The sequence below is a fragment of the Myxocyprinus asiaticus genome, chromosome 50, assembly GCF_019703515.2.
Source record: "Myxocyprinus asiaticus isolate MX2 ecotype Aquarium Trade chromosome 50, UBuf_Myxa_2, whole genome shotgun sequence".
NCBI classification, from domain to species: domain Eukaryota; kingdom Metazoa; phylum Chordata; class Actinopteri; order Cypriniformes; family Catostomidae; genus Myxocyprinus; species Myxocyprinus asiaticus.
In genome coordinates this window covers 2,701,571-2,726,897 of record NC_059393.1, presented here as the reverse complement: position 1 = coordinate 2,726,897, position 25,327 = coordinate 2,701,571, and the positions used below count along the sequence as shown (strand labels likewise).

Sequence of the window (25,327 nt, the reverse complement as noted above, 5' to 3'; positions counted from 1 at the left end):
TTTCTGCTTGCCCTTTGGAAGGGAAATCTTTCAAAAATGCCTTCAGTGTGTAAGGGGTTAAACTTTCACATGGCATTTTCATACATTAAAAAGTTTTAGTAAAAATATACAGTATGTAGGTAAATACTGCTGTTTATTAGAGTTGCCCAATTGTATTTGTACTGATTTTCTTCTACTACTACTACTTCTTTTTCTGCCCTAAGAGTATCTGGGTGAGAGTATCGTTTGCGGTGACGTGTTGTCATGTGACCTGCTGTACCTGTGTCCATCTCCTCCATGTTGTTGAGGAAGTCTTCAGGGGTGGTGGGGATGCTGTAGCAGCCCAGTCCGAGTCCGCTGTCTGTGCTCTGCTCTCGAGAGTGGTACGACCCACTGGTAACACACACACACACACACACACACAGTTTTAAAACAGCTTTACAGACTATAAAACTCCTCCCAGCTTACTAATTCTAGCAGGGGCACAGTCACAGAGCATCTGGACCCAAATCGAAATGTTAGAAATGTATCTTTACTTTAAAAAAATGCACACATCACCTTTAAACACTGAACCTGAGGGCTTTGAGCTGGATAAAAGACACTTGCCTGTTGAGGAACGGATCTGTGCTGTTGTTGGGCATGTTACCCTGCGTCATTGCCGGAGAGCTGATGGCTGGTGTAACAGATGCCATATTATCAGAGTCCATGGGCAGCTGCCGGAGCGCCACCTCCTGGAGAAACACAAACACTGTAACCTGACCACATCCAAAGAGCTCAAATCAACTACTGCATGTTTTCATATGTCAGTAGTGTAACATTTTCCTTTATTATTTTTCAATGAATTACAAACAAACATAAAACACAACCCCTTTCCCACTGCAGATACAATATACAGGACAGATAAGAAATACTATGCATAACCTTCAGATAACAGAGAACATAGTATTAAAAGTTCATATCCATTCACACTTAAACATCATTAAGACATCTTTTATGTAGTTTTGGTTTCCATCTTTTATCAAATTCTTATTTTGTATAAAATGTTTTTTAATTTCTGAGTCTGAAAGCTGAAACCTCCCAACAATGGCAGTCAAGGATCAAATGATCAATTATTTTAACTTAGTTTATGATTGAAATATATTCATCCAGAATGTTTTTAATTGTTTATATTACCAAAACATATGGAATATTTTGGCCTTACTTGTACAAGAATGTGGAGATTTTGAAGGTGCATTTAATGTAACTAAAGACATTCTGTAGGATGTAAAATATGCGAAATGGTTATATTTTATGCTTGGTACTAACAAGAAATCTCTGAGATTACATAAAAAAAATTGAAATATTTTTACATTCTAGTCACATTTACTCTTCTTTTACCAAATGATCATTCTTTGCAAATAATCTCACCTTAATGCACCACTTAGAACCTCATACATTTTGGATATAAATCTTTTAACAGAATCCATAGTACGCATAACTTTATTTTCTGTTAGAGAGTATACTATAGTAGGGAAATATCTAGCTGAGTGAACTACCCAACTTCGAATCTATATATTTTTTAAATGATTATATTTACAAACAAACAAACAAACAAACAAACAAACAACAACAACAAACATATCTTTATTACATAGATACCTGACAATTTCGATACTCTTTGCTTGTCATTCCAATGTTATACTATCTATGGGAAAATGTGTTGTTCTTGTTTGATCCCATAATAAAGTGTGTAAATCCTGACACAGTGGAAAATCTAACCTGTTAAACATTAGAGATCTCAGGCAGACTTAACCTTATTGACTGGCAACTGGATGTAAGATTTAGTTTAGACAAAGCTATCTGTGTCAAAAAATAAAATAAAATAAATAAATGCTTTTTTGTTGTTGATTAAGTTATTTTAAAATATGACTTTAAAACCTTTTTTTTAATTTATTTTTTTTTTATTTTGAGTCAGATGCATTTTTTAGAAATGCTGATATGCTTGACAGGAACATAACAATCTCTGTAGAAAAGGGGTTTTCAACCGTGAACCCAAAATGGGTTGCAGGATGTGATAGGGTCTTCCTGTATATTTATTCGTAGTTAGGATAGCATAATAAAATATCAACATATCAACTTCACATTTCTTTTGTTGTTGGCGTCAAAAGCTGTGTGTCCAATCAAATTCTACAATATATAGGTGCAAATTCATCTGTCACTTGGTAATATTGCTCATACTAATAACATATTTGGCACAGTGTTTGATCCATGTGTTGGGCTGGTAAATCAAACTTCTACTTAAAATAAAAATGTATTCATTAAATTCAATTGAGAAATTACATTGAGTTAAAATTAAACTACATTTAATTAAAATTTAAGTTAAATTTAGTTCAAAGTTAACTTAAAATTTCACTTTTAAATGAATTTAACTGAACTTTTAATTTTAACTCAATTTAATTTCATTATATCAATTTAATTAAACTGAGTTTAAATTGGGGGCCTGTGTAGTTCAGTGAGTAAAGACACTGACTACCACACCTGGAGTGGCGAGTTCAAATCCAGGGTGTGCTGAGTGACTCCAGCCAGGTCTCCTAAGCAACTAAATTGGCCCGGTTGCTAGGGTGGGTAGAGTCACGTTGGGTTAACCGCTTCGTGGTCACTATAATTTGGTTCTTGCTCTCGGTGGGGCGCGTGGTGTGCCGTGTGTGAATGCCGAGGAGAATAGCGTGAAGCCTCCACATGCACTAGGTCTCCGCGGTAACACATTCAACAAGCCACGTGATTAGATGCGTGGATTGACGGTCTCAGATGTGGAGGCAACTGAGATTCGTCCTCCACCACACAGATTGGGAACCTAGAGCGCACTGGGAATTGGGCATGCCAAAATGGGGAGAAAAGGGAGAAAATCCCTTTTTAAAATAAAAATGTGTTTAATTGATTTAACTTAATCTTTAACTAAATGTAATTTAACTTAATTAAATTCAATTAATTAAGTTAAATTACATTTTTTACACTATTTATTTTTGTCTTATTATTACTTTGGAATTTTTGTTTTATTATAAATTATGAATTTTTACTATATTTCGCATTATATAGCGAATATTGTTAATATTAAATGTTTCCTTAATATACACTGTTGTTTTGTAACTTTATATTACTTAATTTAATTTTTTGCATAATTTATTCTATGAAGCTAAGCAGCAACAACTAGCTAGCTAACTATCATCAATAAAGATGTATAGTTGTCATGCCAAAGCACCTTAAACCCCTTACAATTATGAGCCTTTTTTTTTTTTAAAAACCAAACAAAAAAAAACATTTTATGGTACACTTTACTGTCCCATGAGGCCATGGGTGCTGAGGAGCCATCAGATTCAAAACACTGAATGAAAAAGTGTAAGTGCTTTAGGTATCAAGAGAGTTGATCCTTGTGGTTAAATTGTACATGTTTAATAACAACAGAGAGTAATTATTTTCACGGTTGTTTTTTCTGCATTCCTCTCAGGACAATTTGTTCCCGTATGAAGAATCTCTGGGAATGTATTTATACGGAACACCTGCATACTGTACCTAAAGAACGTACTTTATTAATGACAGAGAAGTGTGTTCTTCATTAAAAGCAGTACGTACTCTGGCAGTCTTCATACACTGGTGGATTTGGCACTTTGTAGAGAAGGCCGGATCAGATCAGTGTGTTTAAATATAGCGGAGTGTCTCTGGGCACGGCATTCGGGTGGAGTGTGCTCACTAAAACAGCTGCAGGAAATCAGTCCAAATAACTGTGGAAAACTTTCAGGACCACAAACTGAAGTCTGACTCATCAGGGTTTTTGTCAGGCTGTTTTTTTTTTTTAAGTCTTGCTCACCACAAACACGTGTAAACGCCTTTTCTTCTCTCGTGTTTGTCTCCATCACTTGAAAAGTTACAAGAAATGTGTAACACAAACACATACTGTGAGGTCTGTCTGTTTTAGTAAACTGTCCTGCTGTTTTACTGAAGCTGGACTTACAGAAGGACGATGACCTCGTATGATTCACTCATGCTGTATAAACATGAGCTGTGATTTATGTTACAGACACTTGCTAAAGGCGGCCTGAACAGACTCTTACACCACTAGGGGGCATCAAAGCTCACTACACTACAACATGCTGCCTCTCCCGCACATTCACCTGTCTCATGAGCTCCTCCTGTCTCCTTTGAATGCGCTCTCGCTCCATCTGTATGCGCTGTAGTCGCATCTTCTGCTGGTGCTGCTGTGCACTCATGTTCAACATGCTGGCCTGAGAGTTCTGCTGCTGCTGCGAACTAAGCGCCTGTACCTGCTGCTGCTGCTGCTGCTGCAGTTGCTGCGGATGCGCCTGCTGATTTAACACTGTGAGAAAACACACAAACACACTTTACATTGTATATCTGGTCAGACTGCAGCTACAGACACAGGTCCATCGGCAGTTGACATGTCCTGCGGTGTGACATGCAATACGGCATCTAAAACTATTTTAAACAGCATTTTGCGCATTCTTCTATAATGAATTTGCATGCCGCTTTTATGAGCTCATATTATTTGAGGGTTAAATTGAGTTAAATTAAAAATAAGTTCATTTAAAAAAATAATTTTAAATGTATTTTATTGATCAAATTTTGAAATTGATTTTATTGATGAAATAAAACATTAAAATATATAAAATATTACAATATATAAAATTAAGTTAAAATAAAATTTAGTAAAAAAAATATTAAATTACATTTAGTTAAACTAAACTAAGCTAAATTAAATTAAAAAAGGTCAATAAAATATAATTAAAGTTGATTTCAATTAAATGTAATGTTTACACTAATTATATTTATTTCTTATTTTACTGTGAATATTTTATTTTATTTGATACTATGGATATCGTTTTATTTTATATTGCATCATTTATTAACTTAATTTAATTGAGAGACTAAATGGAATATTTGTAGCAATAAAAATAATTTTGTCACACTGCAGGACCTTTTAAAATGAACTAGTGGAGGTAAAAATGTGATAGAAATGGTGCACAATTGAAAAGAAATAGTGACTAGTTAAACAGAAAATAAACTATACTCTTTCCCTTATATGTTCATATCCATTTTAACATAAAATCTTGATGTTGATTAAAAAAAAAAGTCATGGACACAGTAGGTTTCAACTACCCTATATATACATACAAGTCAAACAAGACTGTTGTACTGTGTATACATTTGAAAGATTAATGACAGATCTTCAAAACATAATCAAGAGTTTGTCTAACATTTCGTACACAAGATATCCTTGAGCATGGTTTGTATATACATTTTGTTCTCAGTGTCAAAGTTAGTGTTAGGGTTCGAGAAACATGTCATTTTTGCTATTCCTTTTTTTTTTACCACTAGAAGCACAGGAATTACACACTTTAGGCACCCACATTACTGGCACAATCCAGATTTTGGTACTAATGTTCAACATTTCAAACTTACAATGTTTGAAAATAAGACCAACAGGAGAAAACGAGACTGAATCGGAGTTATTTTAGACTGATGTGTCGTTCAACACACATTGACTCAATCGTGGCTGATCCACGGCCAGAGCGCAGCACAAACACTGTTTACCAAGATGATGGAAAACTCCTCACAGTACTATTGTTTAGTAAGAGGACTGAATTGGATCAGAGCTGGTTTGCTCTAAACACACACTGCAGATGTGAGCAGAAGGCCATTAAACAGTGAAAATACTGGACCTCTCTCAAATCACTTCAGTGTGGCTGACCACTTATAATGTTAGTTAAGGTTTCTTGCAACAAAAACAATCATAATTTAGTTTTATTCATTTCCTACCTTCTCTTGACTCTTCAATTAAACAGGCTGTCAATTTTTTTAATTTTTTTTTTTTTGCTACTGTAACTTTAAAACCTCTGTATGTAAATGACCTCTGTTTTGGTTGGCTTACCTCTGGAACACTGTTAGTCATGGTGTGGCCCTTTTTTAGGTTACTGAGGAGCAAATCAGTTTTACTCAAGTAGCCAAAATGTAATGTTGCCTGGCAAAGCCTTGCCTGACAGTTTAAAAGCTTAAAAGGTTAGAAGTCCTTACAGATAGATAGACACCCTTTTGCTAAAGTGTTCTGGTGGTTGCTTGGAGGTTGTGGTAGGGAGACATGATTTATGAAAGTCAAATGCTGTACAGACACAGACAGACAGACATAGCTAACTAACTAGCTAGCTAGCTAGCTGTGATTTATGAAAGTAAAATGTGAGACAGACAGAAAGACATAGCTAACGAACTTGCAAACTAGCTAGCTACCTATGATTTATGAAAGTAAAATGTGATAGGGAGACAGACAGAAAGACAGCTAACTAACTAGCAAGCTAGCTACTATTTATGAAAGTAAAAAGCAGTAGGGTAAAAAGACAGAAAGACAGCTAACTAACTAGCAAGCTAGCTAAGATTTATGAAAGTAAAAAGCAGTAGGGTAGAAAGACAGAAAAACAGCTTACTAACTAGCTAGCTGTGATTTACAAAAGTAAAATGTGAAACAGGCAGAAAGACATAGCTAATGAACTAGCAAATAAGCTAGCTACCTATGTTTTATGAAAGTAAAATGTGATAGGGATACAGACAGAAAGACATAGCTAATTAACTAGCAAGCTAACTACATGTATGATTTATAAAGGTAAAAAGCAGTACGGAGACAGACAGACAGCTAGCTAGCTAACTGGCTAGCTATAATTTATGAAAGTAAAATGCGGTAGGGAGACAGACAGAAAGACACAGCTCACTAACTAGCAAGCTAGATATTATTTATGAGAGTAAAATGCGGTACAGAGACAGACAGAAAGACATGGCAAACTAGCTAGTTAGCTATGATTTATGGAAATAAAATGTGGTAGGGAGACAGACAGAAAGACATAGCTAACTAAAGGCTTATTTATACTTTCTGGGTGAACAGGCTTCGCTTAGTTTGCCTACAAATGATGACGAAATGCAGTGACATTTTTGTTCTGCCAAGGTGTTCGTTTGGTGAGATTTCTCATGTACACGCACATCTCTGAAATTCTTGACCCAAGAGAACTTGGCTGGTCAAAGAGCCTTGATGATTGGTTAAAACTATTCGTAGGTGTGATTTGGATGTGATGCTTTTTATTTACAATCACACGTGCCAGCTGAGGAGTTTTTACCTAGGTTACTGTTGTTAAAATTGATAACTTTGAAGCCCGTCTCTCAAATATTGTGTGGAAGTATACTTTTATACATGATTTGCAACAAAAACTCTATAAAGACAGCACGGCCACGACAAATGAGTGGAGAGAGATTTGAGTTTTTAAAGTGAAAGGGGCCGTGACAAGTTTAATAAAGCAAAGAAGCAGCACAGTGCTAAAAGCGGCGGTCCACGGAGAGAAAAATCTGCATTATTGGCTTTACTTGTGGCTGGAACAGTACGTTAAACACAGTGACATCACCCTAAATTAACTAATTTTAAAACGACGATGCGCATGGTATAAACGGCGGCTTCGTTCGCCTAGGGTGCTTTACTTTGTCCAGGAGAAAAATGTTTGGCTTTCCAAAGTATAAACCAGGCTTAACTAGCTAGCTAGCTAGCTATGATTTATGAAAATAATAGCGGTAGGGAGACAGGCAGGTAGCTAACTATCTAGCAAGCTATCTATGATTCTTCAAAGTAAAATGCAATAAGGAGACAGACAGACAGCTAGCTAACTGGCTAACTGTGATTTATGGAAGTAAAATGCGGTAGAGAGATAGACAGAGAGACATGGCAAACTAGCTACCTAGCTATGATTTATGAAAGAAAAATGCAGTAGAGACAGATAGCTAGCTTTGATTTATGGAAGTAAAATGCGGTAGAGAGACAGGCAGACAGCTAGCTAACTAGCGAGCAATGATTTATGAAAGTAAAATGCAGTAGGGAGACAAAGAGGTAGCTAACTAACTAGCAAGCTATCTATGATTCTTCAAAGTAAAATGCGATAGGGAGACAGACAGAAAGACATAGCTAACTAACTAGTTAGCAAGCTAGCTATGATTTATTAAAGTAAAATGCAGTAGGGAGACAAAATGTTCTGCTCTGTGAAAAGCTGTTCTGTTTCAGAGTAAAGAACGTCTGATGTTCTATGAGGAACAGACAGATAGAATGTTTGCTTCAAGGAGGCCATAGTCACAACTCTTCAGAACTGACCTTACACAGACTCGCACGCCATTTGATCTATTGCACAATACAACGGCATCATTTTATCTTAAAATGAACCATCACTGTCTTTTTTTAATGTAAAGCGTATCAAGCACAAATAAGGTTCTTTGCTCCACGCAGGAAGTATTAAACAGACAGAAATCAATAGCGTTAGGCAGGTTGCAGCTCCTGTGAAGAGTGTTTTGCAACTCGTGATCATCTGGAGCAAATGTGTATCTGTCCATGATGTATGTTGTGTAAACCACTTTTACATGGAGCAAACATTCCTTTAAAAGGCAGATGTGACATTCTGCACAAAAGACAAAAAACATATTCCTGCTCTACCGATCATGGCAACTGTTTATACAACTCTTGGATTATTGAAAAATCACAGCTAGTGATCCGAACAGCATTTACGTTTTTTTTTCCCCAACTGTATTCTGTTCTGCTTGGTGTGAACCTCAACAAGTGAAATCAAATTTTTTTTTTTTTATTTGAGGTTTAGGCAACATGCACACTAGTAAGTTTTCACTTGAAAACACATTTATTTTCAATTGAAATTAACTGGTGTATGTGATAAAAAAATGAATTGATTTCCTGAAGTACTTAAGTGATCTTCTGTCACGCTATTGTACTCACTACGCTCACTACGATCGCAAAATTCCAGACTGTTAACAATACCGAGAATATCAAAATCCACAAAAGGAGGGAGATAATTTTCATGTTTGGCTCCTAAACTATGGAAAAGGCTTCCTAGCAGTGTTTGGAACTCAGACACACTCTCTCAGTTTAAATCTAGACTAAAGACTTATCTATTCAGCCCGGCATACACCTAATTTATCCCTCAATTCATAGTTATGCTGCTTTAGTTAGGTCTGCCAGAACCGGAAACACTTCTCTTATTCTTTAACCCTGCTTTAAAGTGAATGGCATCTACGCTAATTTTATTCTATTTCTTTCCCTGTCTAATTACTTGATTATATCCCGAGGTTACCAGAGCCAGCCAGATCCATCTCCGGTCCTTCCTGATGTCCGACTCCTGCTGTGTCGCTAAGTGATGATGACCAACTGCAGCATGTGCCAGCCAGACTTCACATCAGTCTACTATGACGGACTTCATAGAGGATGAACTGATGTAAATTAAAAGACATGGGATTCTTCGTGAGTCACTGTCTGAAGCATGGGCTAAGGATGGAGTTCTCCAAAATTACCTGCCATAAGCTTCCAGCCGGACTGCAATGCTCCTCACTGAATGATACCTATATCAACTTGGTCAAAGGAGGGACAACACTCTCTTAAACTATATAGAAAATGAATTAACCACTAACAAAAGCCTTCATCAGCCAAAATCAAAGGACAATGCATCTACGTGTATTTCCATAGTTAATTCGGGATGACTTCATGGATTGTAACACTAAAACTTATAATTCATACAAAAATATTTTGTTTAATCATTGACCCACAACACATACTTAGTTTACTCATTTTAACCACTAATAGTTCTAAACATAAGTAATATTGGCATTGTATTCATTTTCTGTTATAGCATAATTTCATGTACAGCTGCTTTGAAACAACGCCGGTTGTGAAAAACGCTATACAAATAAATTTGACTTGACTTGATTTCACCATGTTCACAGCTTTCATCCACACTAGAACAGCATTTTTCTTCAATGAAAATGGAATGTTTAGAAAACGCTTTCTGTTACCACGTACTTTGGAAAACAATGACGTTAGGAAGTGGAAATCACGTCATGAGATTAGGATTTGTAAAAACAGTTCACGTCTTCATAGAACTCGTAATTACGTTGTAATTCTCATAGTTGAGTTGTAAACTCATAACTCTATGAAAGCTCTGATACCCTGTCTACACTTGACAAGAACGGCGCGTCGCTTCAAAAGCAAATTGATCTTATTATAATCAATGATGCTGTCTGCACCAGAAGCGTCCGTTGCGGAGTGCCACAGTGATAGTAAATGGATGTCGTGTTCCATTTTGCGCTGCACGTTCTGGCGCTACTCCTGCCAACAAGACAAATAAATGGTTAGAACGTTTGCTTTGATGCGTCCATTGTAGACAGTTTAATTTAAAACTGCTCAAGTTAATAGAAGCATTTTGATTTTTTAATTATTTAAAAGACACCTTACAGCCCCATTGGATGTTTATGGGGCTGTAGTGGGCCACAACCTGCAGCCTGCCGGTTGCAGCCTGATGTCATGAAAACTACATGACTGGTGAAATTTTTTCGAAATGATATTATGTGGTGCCTTACACACATCACGGCAGGTGAAATGTCCACTGTGTGGCGCTAAAAGAGAGTAAAATTTTCTTTCAAAGAATGACGTATATATGGTTAATGCTCTATCGTGTTTTAAATCAACAAAACCAACATCCCTACCCTAAACCTTACTGATAGAGTCAGAAAAACAAATGTGAGGTGAAAAACTCAATTGCTGAAGCACTTTTGTAACCTGTCGACTCTGCATACTCTTCAGGACCCCGCTTCTTTGCATTGTTGAGCTATCACGCAACTTGATTGCTCTCGAACACGCTTGTAAATGTCGTTGGTTATGTAATGTAAATATTAAAATGTATCACCTTATAGTTATTCACTATAGTAAAAGTGTGTAGATGTCATAAGATAGCATTGTGTAAGGAACAGGGTGAAAATTAAGTGCAACTAACTGCCGTTTTACTCATGATTTGTGTGAAAGTGAATAAAAGTCATTGTTGTAGCACCTTTAGTGTTCATTTCACCAGGAAACTGCCGTGATACACAACGAGGCACGTAAAAATCACTTAGCAAATTTAGGTATAATAACGTTAATGTGTGAGCTAGACGGAGCACAATGTAACGGAACCAAACGCAGAGTCTTGAGATGCATTTTAAAAGCTGAACTATTTAACTTGATGCACATTCTTAAAAACACACTGCTCATGCCGCAAGTTGCTGCAAAAAAGTGAGAGAACACTACAGACAAAGACTTCTTACACAAATGTATATAGACCAATGATTAAAAACGAAGTTTTTAAATATTTTTGGTGCCTGCCCATACACTTCCCACCATCACAATGAAAGGGTGTTATGGGTGTTGCTAAGGTGCTACTATACGGTTCCTGGGACACTGCTAGGTGGTTGCTTACTGACCCAATTAAAAAGAGCCTACCACCAATTCTTTATGATATTCAGGTCTCTTTAGATATGGCCTTAAGTGCGAGTCTATTGGTGAAAAAGTTGAAACCCATCTTCAGTGTATCACACTTCTACAATAAATTGATTTTTGTTGGCGAGTGCTACATAATGCAAAACAGAATGGCTTAAAAAATTACCCCTTAACTGTCACATATCCAATTTCCTTGTCAGACTAAACACAGTCATTACTCAGTCTAGCTAAAGACACTTATCTGGCAATCAATTGTCCCATGAATAGGAAGACAACATACAGTATGTACCATCCAACTGGGCAGGGTAAACAATAAACTAGGTCAATGTCATGACACACCACCAAACATATTATTACTTTACATTGGCTCTGCAAAAAAACACAAAAAAAAAAAAAAAAAAAAACTTCCTCCACAGTGGTAATGGCGCAGACACCAAAGACTGCCGCGGTCTGCTTTCTTTATAAAACTTGCAAACATTTCTTCACATCAAACAGATCTTCAGAGATGAGTTTTATGGATGAGGAGGTGGATTTGGCAGCCGAGGGTTCGAGGTGAAGCAAAGACTGCCTTTTATGGTAAGATTAAGAGGACTAACACAGCCCTTCACTAGTTCAGACTTCAATTCTGTCACTTAAATAACCACAGAAACAGCAGCAGCACTGGCTTCAGTCCAGCACACCAGTACGTGCAAACCTTACTAAAATGTGTGCACACTTCACTCCAAAATCATTAAATGAAGCTTATTTCAGGGCCATCAATGATCCCATGAGTGAGAGGAACACTTTTATTTCCAACTGAAACAGGAAGATGGGGTGGGACATACCGAAGGGCCCACCCCCCAATTTAGTTATGATTTGCTACATGCTAATGCTAGTCAGAGGCAGGAGGTATTGGGGGTGGGACATTCTCATTCCAGAGAGCATTTTACTGGACACAATTTGGATAGGCCCCTGAGAGCAAGAAGAATAAATATTTGTGGTAAATTGACCCAGAAGAGAAAGACTGTAAATTGTAAGTACAAATCTGCTTAAAGTTTTTGTCAGCTTTTAGGAGTGCACTAGCATATACAGTAGATGACCTCACATCTAATAGACATGAACTAAAAGCCACAAAACTAAAGAAAAATAAAAAAATAAAAGAATAAAAAAAAAGTGCATAACTGTCATAAAATTAATATCACAATGTAAAACAATCGTAATGGCTTTAAAATCTAAATGTGTTTTTTTTTTTTAATCGCATTACGCATTCACGGGTGTGTTGTCTGATCCAGAATGCAGCCCAACAGGTGAAAGCGCCGCAGGCTCATGGTTGTGTTTTGTTCCAGCATCTTCTGCTTGTCCAGATGTGAACAGCTGTGGAATCGGCCGACAACCATCTGAATGTCACAACACTCATGATAGAAAACACATGCGGAGCGAGCAACAAGACAGCACGCAAGTCACGACAACAGGGTGCGGCATTCACGAAGGAGAGAGAGATTGAGTCGATTGAGTTGCTAAAACTCCACCAACAAAGAGCTTCTTGTTTCAGCTGATTTCCCAGAAATGCCATCAGCTGTCCAACATGGTCAGCAAAAGACAGGAAAAGAGGAAGGGAAAAATACTTCCAGTCCCAAAAATCTGTGACGCAGTAAAGCACATCCTGTCCCGAATAAGAACTCAAAATCACAGTGTTAGCTAAGAGCTAACAGCTCCTATATCTCACTACAATCACATTAATGTGATTAAATGATAAAGTTATTTTAATAGTAAAACACTTTTAATAGTAAAGATCTAAATATCTTCTCAAGAGGACAGAAAGGGGATATAGATTATTAATTGTATATACAATCAGCCAAAAGTTATAATTATTTTTCCACATTGTAGAATGATAGTAAAATTATCAAAATTATGCACAAAAAATACAAAAGAAATGGGAATCATAAAGTGGTATGGGAATCATAAGAGGTATGGGAATCATAAAGTGACCAACCAAAATTTTTCTGGGTAAAGAAATTAATATGTAGGTATACTGTAACTATGGGATCAAAATCTTGTCAAAAGTATTGCTGTCACGGATCCAAAAATAATTAACGTGAATCAAAATAATAAGCGTGAATCTAAAAATAATAAGCACAGATAAAAAATTAAATAAATAAGCGCAAAAATAAATAAAAAGTGCAGATCAAAATAATTAGCGCAGATAAAAAAATAACAAGCATGAATCAAAAATATACAAACACATTTAAAATATGCTGCAAAAAAACAACAGAAAAATTAAAGCAAAGTCATCAGAATTGCAAACAAAATCATGTTTTCCTTGGTTATATTACTGTTTTTGTGCTCTGACAATTTTGCTCATATTTTAATTTTTTTGTACGCTTACGCTGTATTTTATTTTGCTTTTGTTTCCAAGTTCTGCGCTTGATTTTCCAAAACTTGTGAGTAGAGTTTCATGTAAATCAGGGGGTGTTTTGTGTCCCTATTGGTCCACTAGTTCTCGATCGACAGCTCCTCCTCTAGCCAATCATTCGAAGAGGGGAGGTGACGTCATGCCAGTGCAACTCCGACAGCTGCTGCTCAATATTATATTATTTGTGGTTGATAGATAATCTGCTTGTGTCTGTTTTGAGTATTTTCTGCCAGTTCTAGGAAACAATGTGTTGTCCGAGTAGGTCATTATCATAGTCCATTAACTCGTGTATCGAGTCAGCTGAATTTAGTTAGCAGAATCTTTAGTTTAGGCATTATTTATAGACTTCCTTGTTTGTAGGTTATTGGCTGCATACCTAAAAAAAAACAAGGCTGGGTTGGTGTGGATGTTTGATGCATATTCTCTCTTTGACAAAAGAAGACAAAACAGTATTTATGACTCTTGAAGTTGTTCAATATGTTATGATAGAAAAGAGAAGTAATTTACTTGCCCTTGCAGAGGCTATGATGTTAACAAGTTTGACACATAACCAGGGGCAACAACTTCTAGTGTTTTTACAGTAAATAAACATTGTCAACTTTACATTTGCATTACATTGTCACACGATTTTATTCATTTCTCCAAACTAACATCAAAGATAATTTAATCTGCACAATATATTTTCTCGAGCTTTGCATTTAAGGAAAGAACAGGGTGAATCTATGCCATGCATGTGCCTCAATATCTCTGCAATCCTCTTCTATTCCTTGGTGAAAAGTTACATCTTTGGGGGTTTGTTTTATGTCCTCCATCTCCAGGGTCCTCCATTCTATGTTTGCTCTGAAAGCTCATGATGTGTGAACTGCACTTCCTGTGCTGTGTTTATTACTAACCTAGTAGATACAGTATACTGTATGTTGGCATTTGATAAGGTGCCATGAGCAACCCCACAGAGAATCTGCATTTTCTTTGTTTGTGAGATTCAGCCTAACATATGTCTCTCTCTCTCAGTACAGCTGATGTGTGTTGGAGGTTCCCACACAGGTTGTGTTTAGATTTAACCCACTTACACACACTGGTCAGGACTAGTAACATGTGCTTTTAGTCAAGAGCTGCTGTATGTATGTCACAAGCATTGAAACTTAGTGTCAGTACACTGGACACAGGGACTTTCATCAGCCAAAAAAAAAAAAAAAATCCTAGCCCATTAGTTACCTTTCTCCTGAGATCTTAAAGAGTTTTTTTTTCTTTTTTTTTTTTTTGAGAAATAAAGCACAGAATGCACATAATCTAAGTGAGTGGGAGAAACGTGGCTCAGTAAGCTGGTGAAATGGGGCCCTCAGCGTTGCAACCGTCACAGAGACAAATTAGCAGATGACAGTGATGTCATCAGATTTCTTCAGATTATTAAATAGACGACAAAATCCATTGTTCATTTCCAGCCATTGTATATCTAGTTTTTCAAGGAAACTCCTTTAAATGTGTCATATATTAGTCATTTAGATCTAAATTTAATTGATAAGCTTAGACATCTTGATCTTTTAGGTAATCTTTAATTGTGTATTTAAGTCACAAATAAAGTCATTTTGGGAGAAAATTAATGGTCAAAGTTGAGTTAGTTTCGATATCTTATCTAACTAGACAGCAACTGTTTTAATTCAAACATCAGCGGTGAACTCTGGGGGCCAGCAAAGTCTTATCTGCTGTCATAATAGTTCTTAAAATCGGCATGAAATCCAAATTGACCACATTTATTTTATTTATGTATGTTACTGCTCTTATTATAAACAATGTAATCAAAATGTGTTGAATATCTGACGTATGCAAGGCTGTGCAGCAGTTAAGCCAACAGTCAAAGTTTTTAGTCAGTTTTAACCGTGAATTACAATTAGAGAATTACAATTACATTACCTTAATAATTACCTGTCTTACACTATCTAACACCATCATGGGACATGCACGAATGCATCCTTACAAAATCAGAAACTTTGTATATCACATACAATATTTCACTCACAGTCGTGCTGTTGTACTGAATAACAGAACGGCCGTGATTCAGAAATCAACATGTGGCCGCAGGCCAAGTTCTGCAATTAATGAAAAATAGAACAAATATTATACAAATTGGTCTTCAGTCTCAACATTCACCCATCAAGTGATATTTATATCTTCAAATTTAGCTAGTTCACATCATTTTGCTGCCTTAACTTTTACTAATTTTTATATTATACTGTACTAAGCACCATTACATAATCAGTTAATGTAGCCTAAGCAGAAGTAAACTGACTTTATATTTTTAAGAGTCATTTGGAAGGTTTATTTCTTATTTGTAAGTACAAAATTCACAAATGTCTCACGCTTCAGTCAAGCAATCACTGGAATGCACATCATTTTACAGATTTTGCCATAAAAGCTCACACACCCAATCGGATCAGACATTTTCATGTTGTTGTCTTTTTCATGGTTCATGTTTTTAATTACTTTATTTCAAGTTTTCAGTGAAATGCCCATGTTACTGTTAAGCGTTGCAATCAAGTTTCTATACAGCCTGATCTCATGGAAATTACGGGACGGTGGCAGCTATTTTGCTAAATGATATTATGTGGTTCATTAAATGTATTGTGGCAGTTTCGAGGTGAAATGTCCACTGTGTGGCGCTAAAAGCGAGTTCTCCTAAACAGATGAGGTTTGTAAGGTTAACGCCTTAGAGTTTTAAATCAGCAAAACCTACCTCCCTTCCCTAATATTTAAGCCTAAACCTAACCGATAGTGTCATTAAAGCAAATGTAAGATCTAACTAGTACGAGTCTCTTTTGGACTCGTACCCTGGTCCTTTGCATCGCACATGCACAAGCTTGTGAACATAGTTGATCATGTAATGCAAACGTTAAGATATAGTTTAGATGTCATAAGAGAGCATTTGAGGAACAGGGCGAAAAGTGTTTATGAAATGCTGTTTTACTCGTGATTTGTGTGAAAGGGAATAAAAGGCATTGTTTAGCACCTCTATTGTTTATTCAACTGCCGATTTATGTACAATGAGCTACATAAAAATCATTTGGCAAAAATGTAGGTATAGTAGCAACAGTCAGGTTGTTTTTTATAGATGAAATGATCACTGAACAGGCAATAATCACAATTAAAAAGCAATTGCGGTTGGGTGTTGCTAAAATTGCAAAAGTTCTTATTTGCAAGGTGGTGTCCACACACTTTTGGACATTTAGTGGATTAGCATGTACTACACATCACTGGATCATTTCACTCTCTGTGGTCATGTCAACAAAGCAACACATGCTAGTCACCAAACTAGAGCACCATTACTTTATGAGCCCACATGCTGTACTGTGCACTTAGATTAGTGACAGAGAGTGGAACACCGGTAAAATGATCAGAAGTAAGATTATGGGATTGGAGTGGAGGGATCAGGGGTGGCCATAATGGATTTTTTTATATATATAAAAAAGGAATAGTTCACCCAAAATGGAATATCTGTCATCATTTGCTCACCTAATGTCATTCCAAACTTGTATGACTTGTCTTTCTTATGTGGGACACTAAAGGTAATTGAATAATATCCTGGCCACACTTTTCCATCTAAATAAAGTGTTTGAGAACTGGAGTTGAATTTCAAGTCTTCAGAAACTACTTAACAGCTTTGTGTGAGGAGCAGACCCAAATTTAAGTCACTTTAAGTTATATGCAAAAGAGCTGTCATGATATTCTTTATACAAAAAAAATCACCTTTAACAGAAGAGAGTAAGTCATTCAGGTTTGCAATGACATGAGGGTGTGGAGCAGTAGCGGATCGTGACCACAGATATAGGTGGGGCAGATCTTGCTCTGAGCGCTATAGGATATGTAGGTAACACTTTATAATAAATACATGGTATAAAGTATTTGTAAAGCAGTTTGTAGTTAATTGATCATTTATATATTATTGTTCCTACATTATTAATACATTAATAAGCTACATATAAATAGTATGTTATTTGTTTCTATTCACTTGAGGAAATATTTATTATTGTTTAATAAGTTGATATATAGGCAGTTTGATTATGTTTTTTTAATTAATTTTCCTTAGTTAACAACTTGTTAATCATACTCAACTGATGTATTTTAGTTGATACAAACCAGTAGCAAAGAAGTGTTAAGAACATTAAGAAAGCATAAATTCGTAGTTAATAAAGATATTTAATATGTAATTAATTGGATACACATTTCTGCTTAATGTGTTTATTAATGTTTTAGGAACACTTACTATTAAATCAAATTAATGCTTAATAAAGGTTGTAATAATGCATTTACTAATGGCTAGCTAAGCATTTTGCATGACTTAATCTAAAGTGAGAACTGTATATGCCTTTATAACATTTATTAACATGGTTCAACAGTAAGTATGGCCAGCTGGCCTGGGACCAGTGTGAGAGTTTTGCCCTTTCGGGCCAGTACTGCATTGGCACTAAATCTTCCGTTGATCTTGTAAATGTGTTGTACATTTGTCCAAGTCTGATTACTAAACCACAGCGGCCTGCGATTTCATTTAAGAAATATTCAGTTCTCTTGTGTTGCACGCTTCAAAGTGATGTGTGACGGCGCTGACCTGCTAAAAAACATCACATTATGACTTCTGTTCTGTGTATTAGCTCATTTAATGTGAAGCGTGCAGCACATTCCAGACTAGTTATTTAATGAAATTTCAGCCTCTAACGGTGTAACAATCAAAGGACTAGGTTGCAAACTGCTTATTACATAAAATTCCCTATTCAGTAACCACAAACTACTGTTATTGTTCCAGCCGGCCCAGCACTGGGAAAAGTAACATGTACGGGGTGACAACATCGCTTGTACACTTCAGCAGTATAGTAAGGACATTTTCACTAATGAAGTATAATAGGCACTGAATTGGCAAAATATAATTTAAAGTCAATAATATAACGTTACATGCTCTTTCCAATTTTTTTTTTTTTTTCACTGTCTTGTGACCGTGGTGACGTGCTGCCTGTTTCCAATGTGTGCACAGAGACTGTAGTGGGATTTTTGGACTTTCCTTCTGGAATCAGATTAAATTTAATGAATTATTTATAGTAGGTCCACTGGTGAAATTGAATTAAACAGTCATTTTAATTACCAATAATGAGAACAAGTCTGCTTATAAAGCTTAATAGGATGGAACATGTGTTTGAGCAATTAGAGGATCTCTTTTAATAAACTGTGGATATTCCTGTACTTTTGTGTTGTGTCTGTGTACTTTTTTTTCCCCTCCCCTTTTCTTCCCAAATTGGAATGCCCAATTCCCAAAGCGCTCTAAGTCCTCGTGGTGGTGTAGTGACACCTCAATCCGGGTGGCGGAGGAGTTGCCACCGCGTCTGAGACAGTCAATCCACGCATCTTATCACGTGGCTTGTTGAGCATGTTACTCCGGAGACGTAGTGCGTGTGGAGGCTTCACACCATTCTCCGTGGCATCCACGCACTACACACCACGCGCCCAACTGAGAGCGAACCACATTATAGCGACCACGAGGAGGTTAACCCATGTGACTCTAGATGAATTTTTCGTCATACAATACATAAAATGTCTTATCGCCTGTCTTTTGATTTCCAAACAATTTTTTATGTCTGGCTTGTAAGGTCAAGTTGTTTGATGGCCAATTTGTTTGAATTTGCACCAGAACTGACACGCTGTTCATCGATAGCGCTCGCCATGTTTGCAATCCATCAAACTCCTGGCACGCGCTAATACTAAAGTTACCTCGGGTTTGGCTCTACGTTTGTCGGCAGATTTATTTCTGCCCCAATGCGTTTCAATGAGTGCTCATTGCAGTACCATATTTGACCACATATTTCCATTGCGTAAAATGAGAGGCGGGGTTGAGTTCAGGAGAGTAGTGGATTATCTGCCTCACATGCTCATACATCTATATAAAACACAGTGTAACCAAGGTTTCAGCTACATAACGACTTAAAAATAGAATAAAAACTTATACTAGGCCTGCTTTTAAATAGGCATTTCAGCATTCTGAACACATTTATGGGTTAACAAATTACATTATTGTCAGTTTATATTATGGACCTATGTTTTCAAGTGGACCAATGTTTAGGTGGGACTCTGCCCTACCTACCCATATGGACGAGCCGCGCCTGGTGTGGAGCCCCTTCGTGGACAGGAAGGGTTTTATTTTCTGAAATAGTGTTCCTCTCAATAGTTCTGCATTCCCTTGCAATTATTTTGGGTTCCCTCGCAATACATTTATCCATCCCCAATGAAAACTATGATAATTAAAGTAAAATCATAATCACAAAATTAATCATGGTTTTACTACAGTAACCATAATTTAACCATGATACTCATTATAATAATACATGAAAATCAAAACCATGGTAATAAAAATCATAATCATTACACCATAAAACAAGCCTTTAAGAAAATTAAACAAGGTTCAACTATAGCAAACCTGCCATAACCATACAACATTCTTTTTTTATGTAAGATCCATGGTTTTAAAAACTATGATATAAGTACTGCAAATTAACCGTGGTGTTACTATAGAAAAACGAACCATGTTTTATTGGCAGAATGATTATGGTTTATGATTACTACAACATTATTATAATTACTAAAAATTCCATAGTTCAACTATAGTTAGGCTACTGTAGTCCGACTACGGTTCATTTTTGTATGGACAGATATAGCTATTGTGAGGGATCCCAAAATAATTTCAAGAGGACACAAAACTTATTGTGAAGGAATGCAAACTATTGCAAAGAAACAAAACTTATTGTGAAAGAACACAAACTATTGCGAAGGAAAACAAGCTATTGTGAAGGAACACAAACTAATGTAATAAACTTTTTTTATGTAGTACTTGTTTTGTCCCTTATCTCAAGAATCCGTGAAGGGGGGGCCTGGGTAGCTCAGTGGTAAAATACGCTGGCTACCACCCCTGGAGTGACTCCAGCCAGGTCTCCTAAGCAACCAAATTGGCCCGGTTGCTAGGGAGGTTAGTCATATGGGGTAACCTCCTCGTGGTCGCTATAATGTGGTTCGCTCTAGGTGGGGCGCGAGGCGAGTTGAGCATGGTTGCCGCTGTGGATGGCATGAAGCCTCCACACGCGCTATGTCTCCGTGGCAATGCGCTCAACAAGCCACGTGATAAGATGCGTGGGTTGATGGTCTCAGACACGGAGGCAACTGGGATTCGTCCTCCGCCACCCGGACTGAGGCGTATCACTACGCGACCACGAGGACTTAAAAAGCACATTGGGAATTGGGCATTCCAAACTGGGAGAAAAAAAAAATCTGTGAAGGGAACACAAACATTTTGGAAGGGAAGGGAACGTGAAACTATTGCAGGGGATCGCTAAACATTTTTTGAGGGAACACAAAACTATTTGTGAGGGAACAAAACTATTGCACGTGAACACAAACTATTGCGAGGGAACAAAACCTAGTGCGAAGGAACGAAAACTATTTCAAGGGAACACAAAACTATTAGTGAGGAAAGCAAGCTATTGCAAGGGATCAAAACTTAATGTGAGGGAACAACGTTTTGCAAGGGAACGCAAAAGTTTTTACAAGGGTACACAAAATGTATTGCGAGGAACACAAAACTATTGCAGGGGAAAGATAAACCTTATGTGAGGGAACAAAAAATTATTTGTGAGGGAACACAAACTATTGCGATTGGACAAACTATTGCGAGGGAATGCAAAACTATTAGTGAGGGAACACAAAACTTATTGCAAGGGAATGCAAAACTATTAGTGAGGAAAGCAAGCTATTCCTACAAAACTTATTGCAAGGGAACTCAACTTTATGCAAGGGAATGCAAAACTTATTGAGAGGGAACAAAAAACTTAATGTGATGGAAAATAAAACTTGTTGCAAGGGAACAGAAAATTATTTGTGACAGAACACAAACTATTGGGGGAAAGCAAAACATATTTTGTGAGGGAACACAAAACTTACTGTAAAGGAACACAAACTATTGTGAGGGACTGTAAAACGTACTGTGAGGTAACAAATTATTGCAAAGAAATGCAAAACTTATTGAGAGGGAACACAAAACTTGTTGTGAGGGAACGCAAAACTATTTCAGAAAATAAATTTCATCCCTGTCCTCTAAGGGGCTCCAAAGTAGGGTGAGTAAATGATGACAGAATTTAAATTTGCAGGTGAAATGAAAATCAAGCTACAAGGCTGATTGGACTCCAGACAGCACTAGAAGGGAGTACTTACCAACGCGTGGGTCCAGCCATGAGGTGCTTTGGGTTTTGTGATCAATGAAGTATGTTTCTCCCTGAGGAGTGATAGCCTGCTCCCAACCCTTGGGTAACTGTCCTGTTTAGCAACAGTACAACAGCTAGACATCAACCAACAGCCTGACCAGCACTCTATTGTGAAAACCAGAGAAGTGAGCCTGACCTACTGCAAAATTAATTTCTTATTTTTTACGTTTAATTTTGGGGTCACTTTTGACAGTTTTGGTTTTTAACTTAAGTTAAAAGTTAAATAACTGCACTTCCTGTGACTGGGGACATTTTGAGCTCTATAGTGTGTAACTCTATAGTTGGTGTGTGCTGTATGCAGAGCTGCAAGGAATCTTTCTCCCCCTCAACTCTTTTTTTTCCCCTCCCCCTCCCCCACTTTCACTGGAATCTGTTTCTCAGCTGCCAACAAGAAGGGACACACCTTTTTTTCCATTTCATCACAATTCAGGATTTGGGAAGAAAAAACGGCAAACAAAGCGAGCACATCTGGAAGTAATTTCCAGTTCTGACAGAGGCAGTGTCACATGGAGTACTGTTCAAAGCAAACACACAGATAGGCTACACAATGCCTAACGTACAATAGTAACAAACTCAATACAGCTTTAAAAGTCTCCCTATCAGCTAGGTGATAGACTTTCTTCATTAAATGAGAATGGGACCCCACCATAGAGAGCAGCTTGAGACATAAACATCATTGTGCACCTTTGAACAAACATGTCAATGGTTGATTACTAAGGCATTGCCAGGCAGTTGCTAGGGTGTTTTGGGTGGTTGCCAGACATTACTATTTAGTTTCTAAGGTGTTCTTATTGGTTGCAAGGGCATTGCTAGGCAGTTGCTAGGGTGTTCTGTTTGGCATAAATTCAACTGCAGGGCTCCATCCATAATGATTGTGTGCAGAACAGCCCTAATTCACATCAGAGTTATGAAATTTGATTTACGAATCTAAGGGGCGTTAAGCGTTAGGGTTATACAGAGTAAACACCTGTAGCAGAGATTTAAACCAGCTCAAGAACATGTGTGTTTTCACGAGTAATGGAGAATGTGCAGTGCCGGGCGGACAGTTTTCTCACTCACCGAGATTAGGTTGAGACAGAGCCATGGAGCGCTGCTGTATGTTAGCACTGTTAGACGCCTGATTGTGCAGACTCATTTGGGTCACCGATGGGGTCATACTCTTCCTGGGGTCGTGCCATGTAGTGATCTTCTCAATGTGACTGCAGAGAAACAACAACAAATGTTCACATCAAACACTTGGTCAAACAAATCATAACTTGTTCTGCTGGTATTCTTGAACCTGGTGGTACACATTGCCAAATTTGCATGGTCAACCTTTTACCCAAACAAGATCCTAACCCTTAACATTCACAAAAACCCATTCAGAACTAAATTTTCAGAGGACTTGTTTAGATTACCTTCTTAGAACTAAGATTATGTCAGTGTTGGAGAGTTAGAGTTCTCTATCCGTTAGCATTCCCAATCATCTCAACAGCAGTTTCTTGACTGGTGTGTGCAGCTTCGGAAGTACACGACCTGCATGCCACCATCTTTGCTGACAAGCTTTCAGTTTTAAGCTTCAGTCACCTGAGCCGTAATTGCCATATGACTAGTCACTGTCGAACTGCAGGAAATTTACGTCTTGACCAGGCTGTTAGGCTGATGGCAAGGTTGTGTTTAGAAGGGACTGTCTGGCTGGGGAAAGTCTTGTGAGAGTTGCATACGACATTCAAACACTGTGTTTATTTTGTTTATTTGGAGTCTCACAGAAACCCTACACCTACCTCTAACTCTAACTTTAACCTTATTCGACTCTCGCAAGACTTTCCCAACCAGACAGTTCCCTTCTGGATTCAACCCTACTAGACATGCTGCTTGCAAAAAAAGTTATTTTGTCAGAATACATGGCTAGTTTTGAAGGACTGTCAATGGAGAAACACACCTTTTGGCCACAGAAAGGTGCAATTACAGCATCTACCAGTAAGGGCTAACTGGACCATCCTAACCCAACAAACCCTGACCCCTGGACCATGCCCCCAGAAGTCTGGGTCGGATTTTGCTGTCAGATGTTTTTCTTGTGCTGAAGAGGCAAAATTGGCACTTTATGTGGGTCAACTCAAGCCATAGCTGGACTCAATACAGCTGTTGGATTTCCAGAGCTCACCACACGGCTCTAGATGGCCAATAAGAACAAATGCAGTCATGCATTAATGAAGAAACAGACAAAGCTCGCTTTCTCCGCTTGTGGTATATTCCTTCACTCCACCTTAAGTGAAATCCTCTGGCAAAACTGCAGCTACATGAAAATCTGGCTTTGCTGCATTTTTTTTTCATGCAAGGTCGAGAGCGTCAGTCAGACACCTGCTGAAAAAACTAATCTGAATCATCCACAGCCCATAAACCAGTTTGGCACTTCTTAAACAATCAGGTGGACTTTACTAGTCTAGTTCACGGGTGTCAAACCTGCTCCTCAAAAGATACATTTCCGGCTGAGATAAGGTTTACCCTGCCTGACATTTTCAACCTGAAGACCTTGATTAGCTGGTTCAGGCACGTTTCATTAGAGTTATAACTCAACTCTGTTTTCTCTGTTCCATTCAACCCAAAAGTTCTGAATTTCCAATGTGCAATAGAGCGACAAGTGAAGACTTGCAGCTTGGAAACTTGTGCAGCAATCTGCAACTCCAATGTGTAATTCCTGCCCCACAAGCGCCACCACCTCGACTTGCAAAAATTAGCGTATCCAAACGTGTATACTGGAGTAAAAATATAGTTTACACAGTGCATGTAAACGTGAACTCCACTTTCATGTCTATGAGTGCCTACACTCTAGGGAAAACTACAGTGGCGTTTATGATGAATAGAAGTATGTTGGTTCAGTTTTGAGGGTTTAGAAATAGCTGTATCAGTTTCAGTTCAAGCAGGCATACAGTGAAGCTGACTTCATGAAAGCAAAAATGAACAAAGCGTTTGCAGCAAAAGTTAAACTGTTCTCAACCTTTGGTTGCATGATGGAGGCTCATTTTCACAAACCCTGAAGTTTTCCTATCTCCACTGAAATCAATGCATTAGCAGCATTCTCTGACGCAGCGTAAACTCTAGTGTGTAGGTGCCTTTAAGCAGCTTCCTCACAATAAACGTTTTTTTATTTATTTTTTTTTATTTTATGTAAATGGCCTCAGTGTTACTATTCAGGGAAATGAACCTACAAATAGCTTACTTACAGTTGTCTCTGCATATTAAGATATACCTTTTAACCAAAAATGTATGCCCCTCACCTCCACCAACATGTTTATACTTAAACTGGGCTTGACAGAAAATCGTAACTTAGCTACCATTGGCCAGATGAGTCACAAAACACACAAA

At 37.5% G+C, this 25,327-nt stretch overlaps 1 protein-coding gene across 2 annotated transcripts in view; it reads right to left on the bottom strand.

Annotated features, from left to right (window-relative positions):
• The window catches only part of LOC127438714 (WW domain-containing transcription regulator protein 1-like), a 67,214-nt gene that overhangs the window by 6,518 nt on the left and 35,369 nt on the right, over positions 1–25,327 (bottom strand). The window contains exons 2-5 of one of the 2 annotated variants that reach the window (XM_051694527.1): positions 23,042–23,181; positions 4,128–4,330; positions 586–710; positions 260–372 (exon numbers count right to left, since the gene is read on the bottom strand). In XM_051694527.1, coding sequence (XP_051550487.1) covers positions 260–372; positions 586–710; positions 4,128–4,330; positions 23,042–23,181 — 581 coding nt within the window. The remainder of the gene's footprint in view (positions 1–259; positions 373–585; positions 711–4,127; positions 4,331–23,041; positions 23,182–25,327) is intronic. The other variant, XM_051694528.1, reaches the window with a different exon arrangement.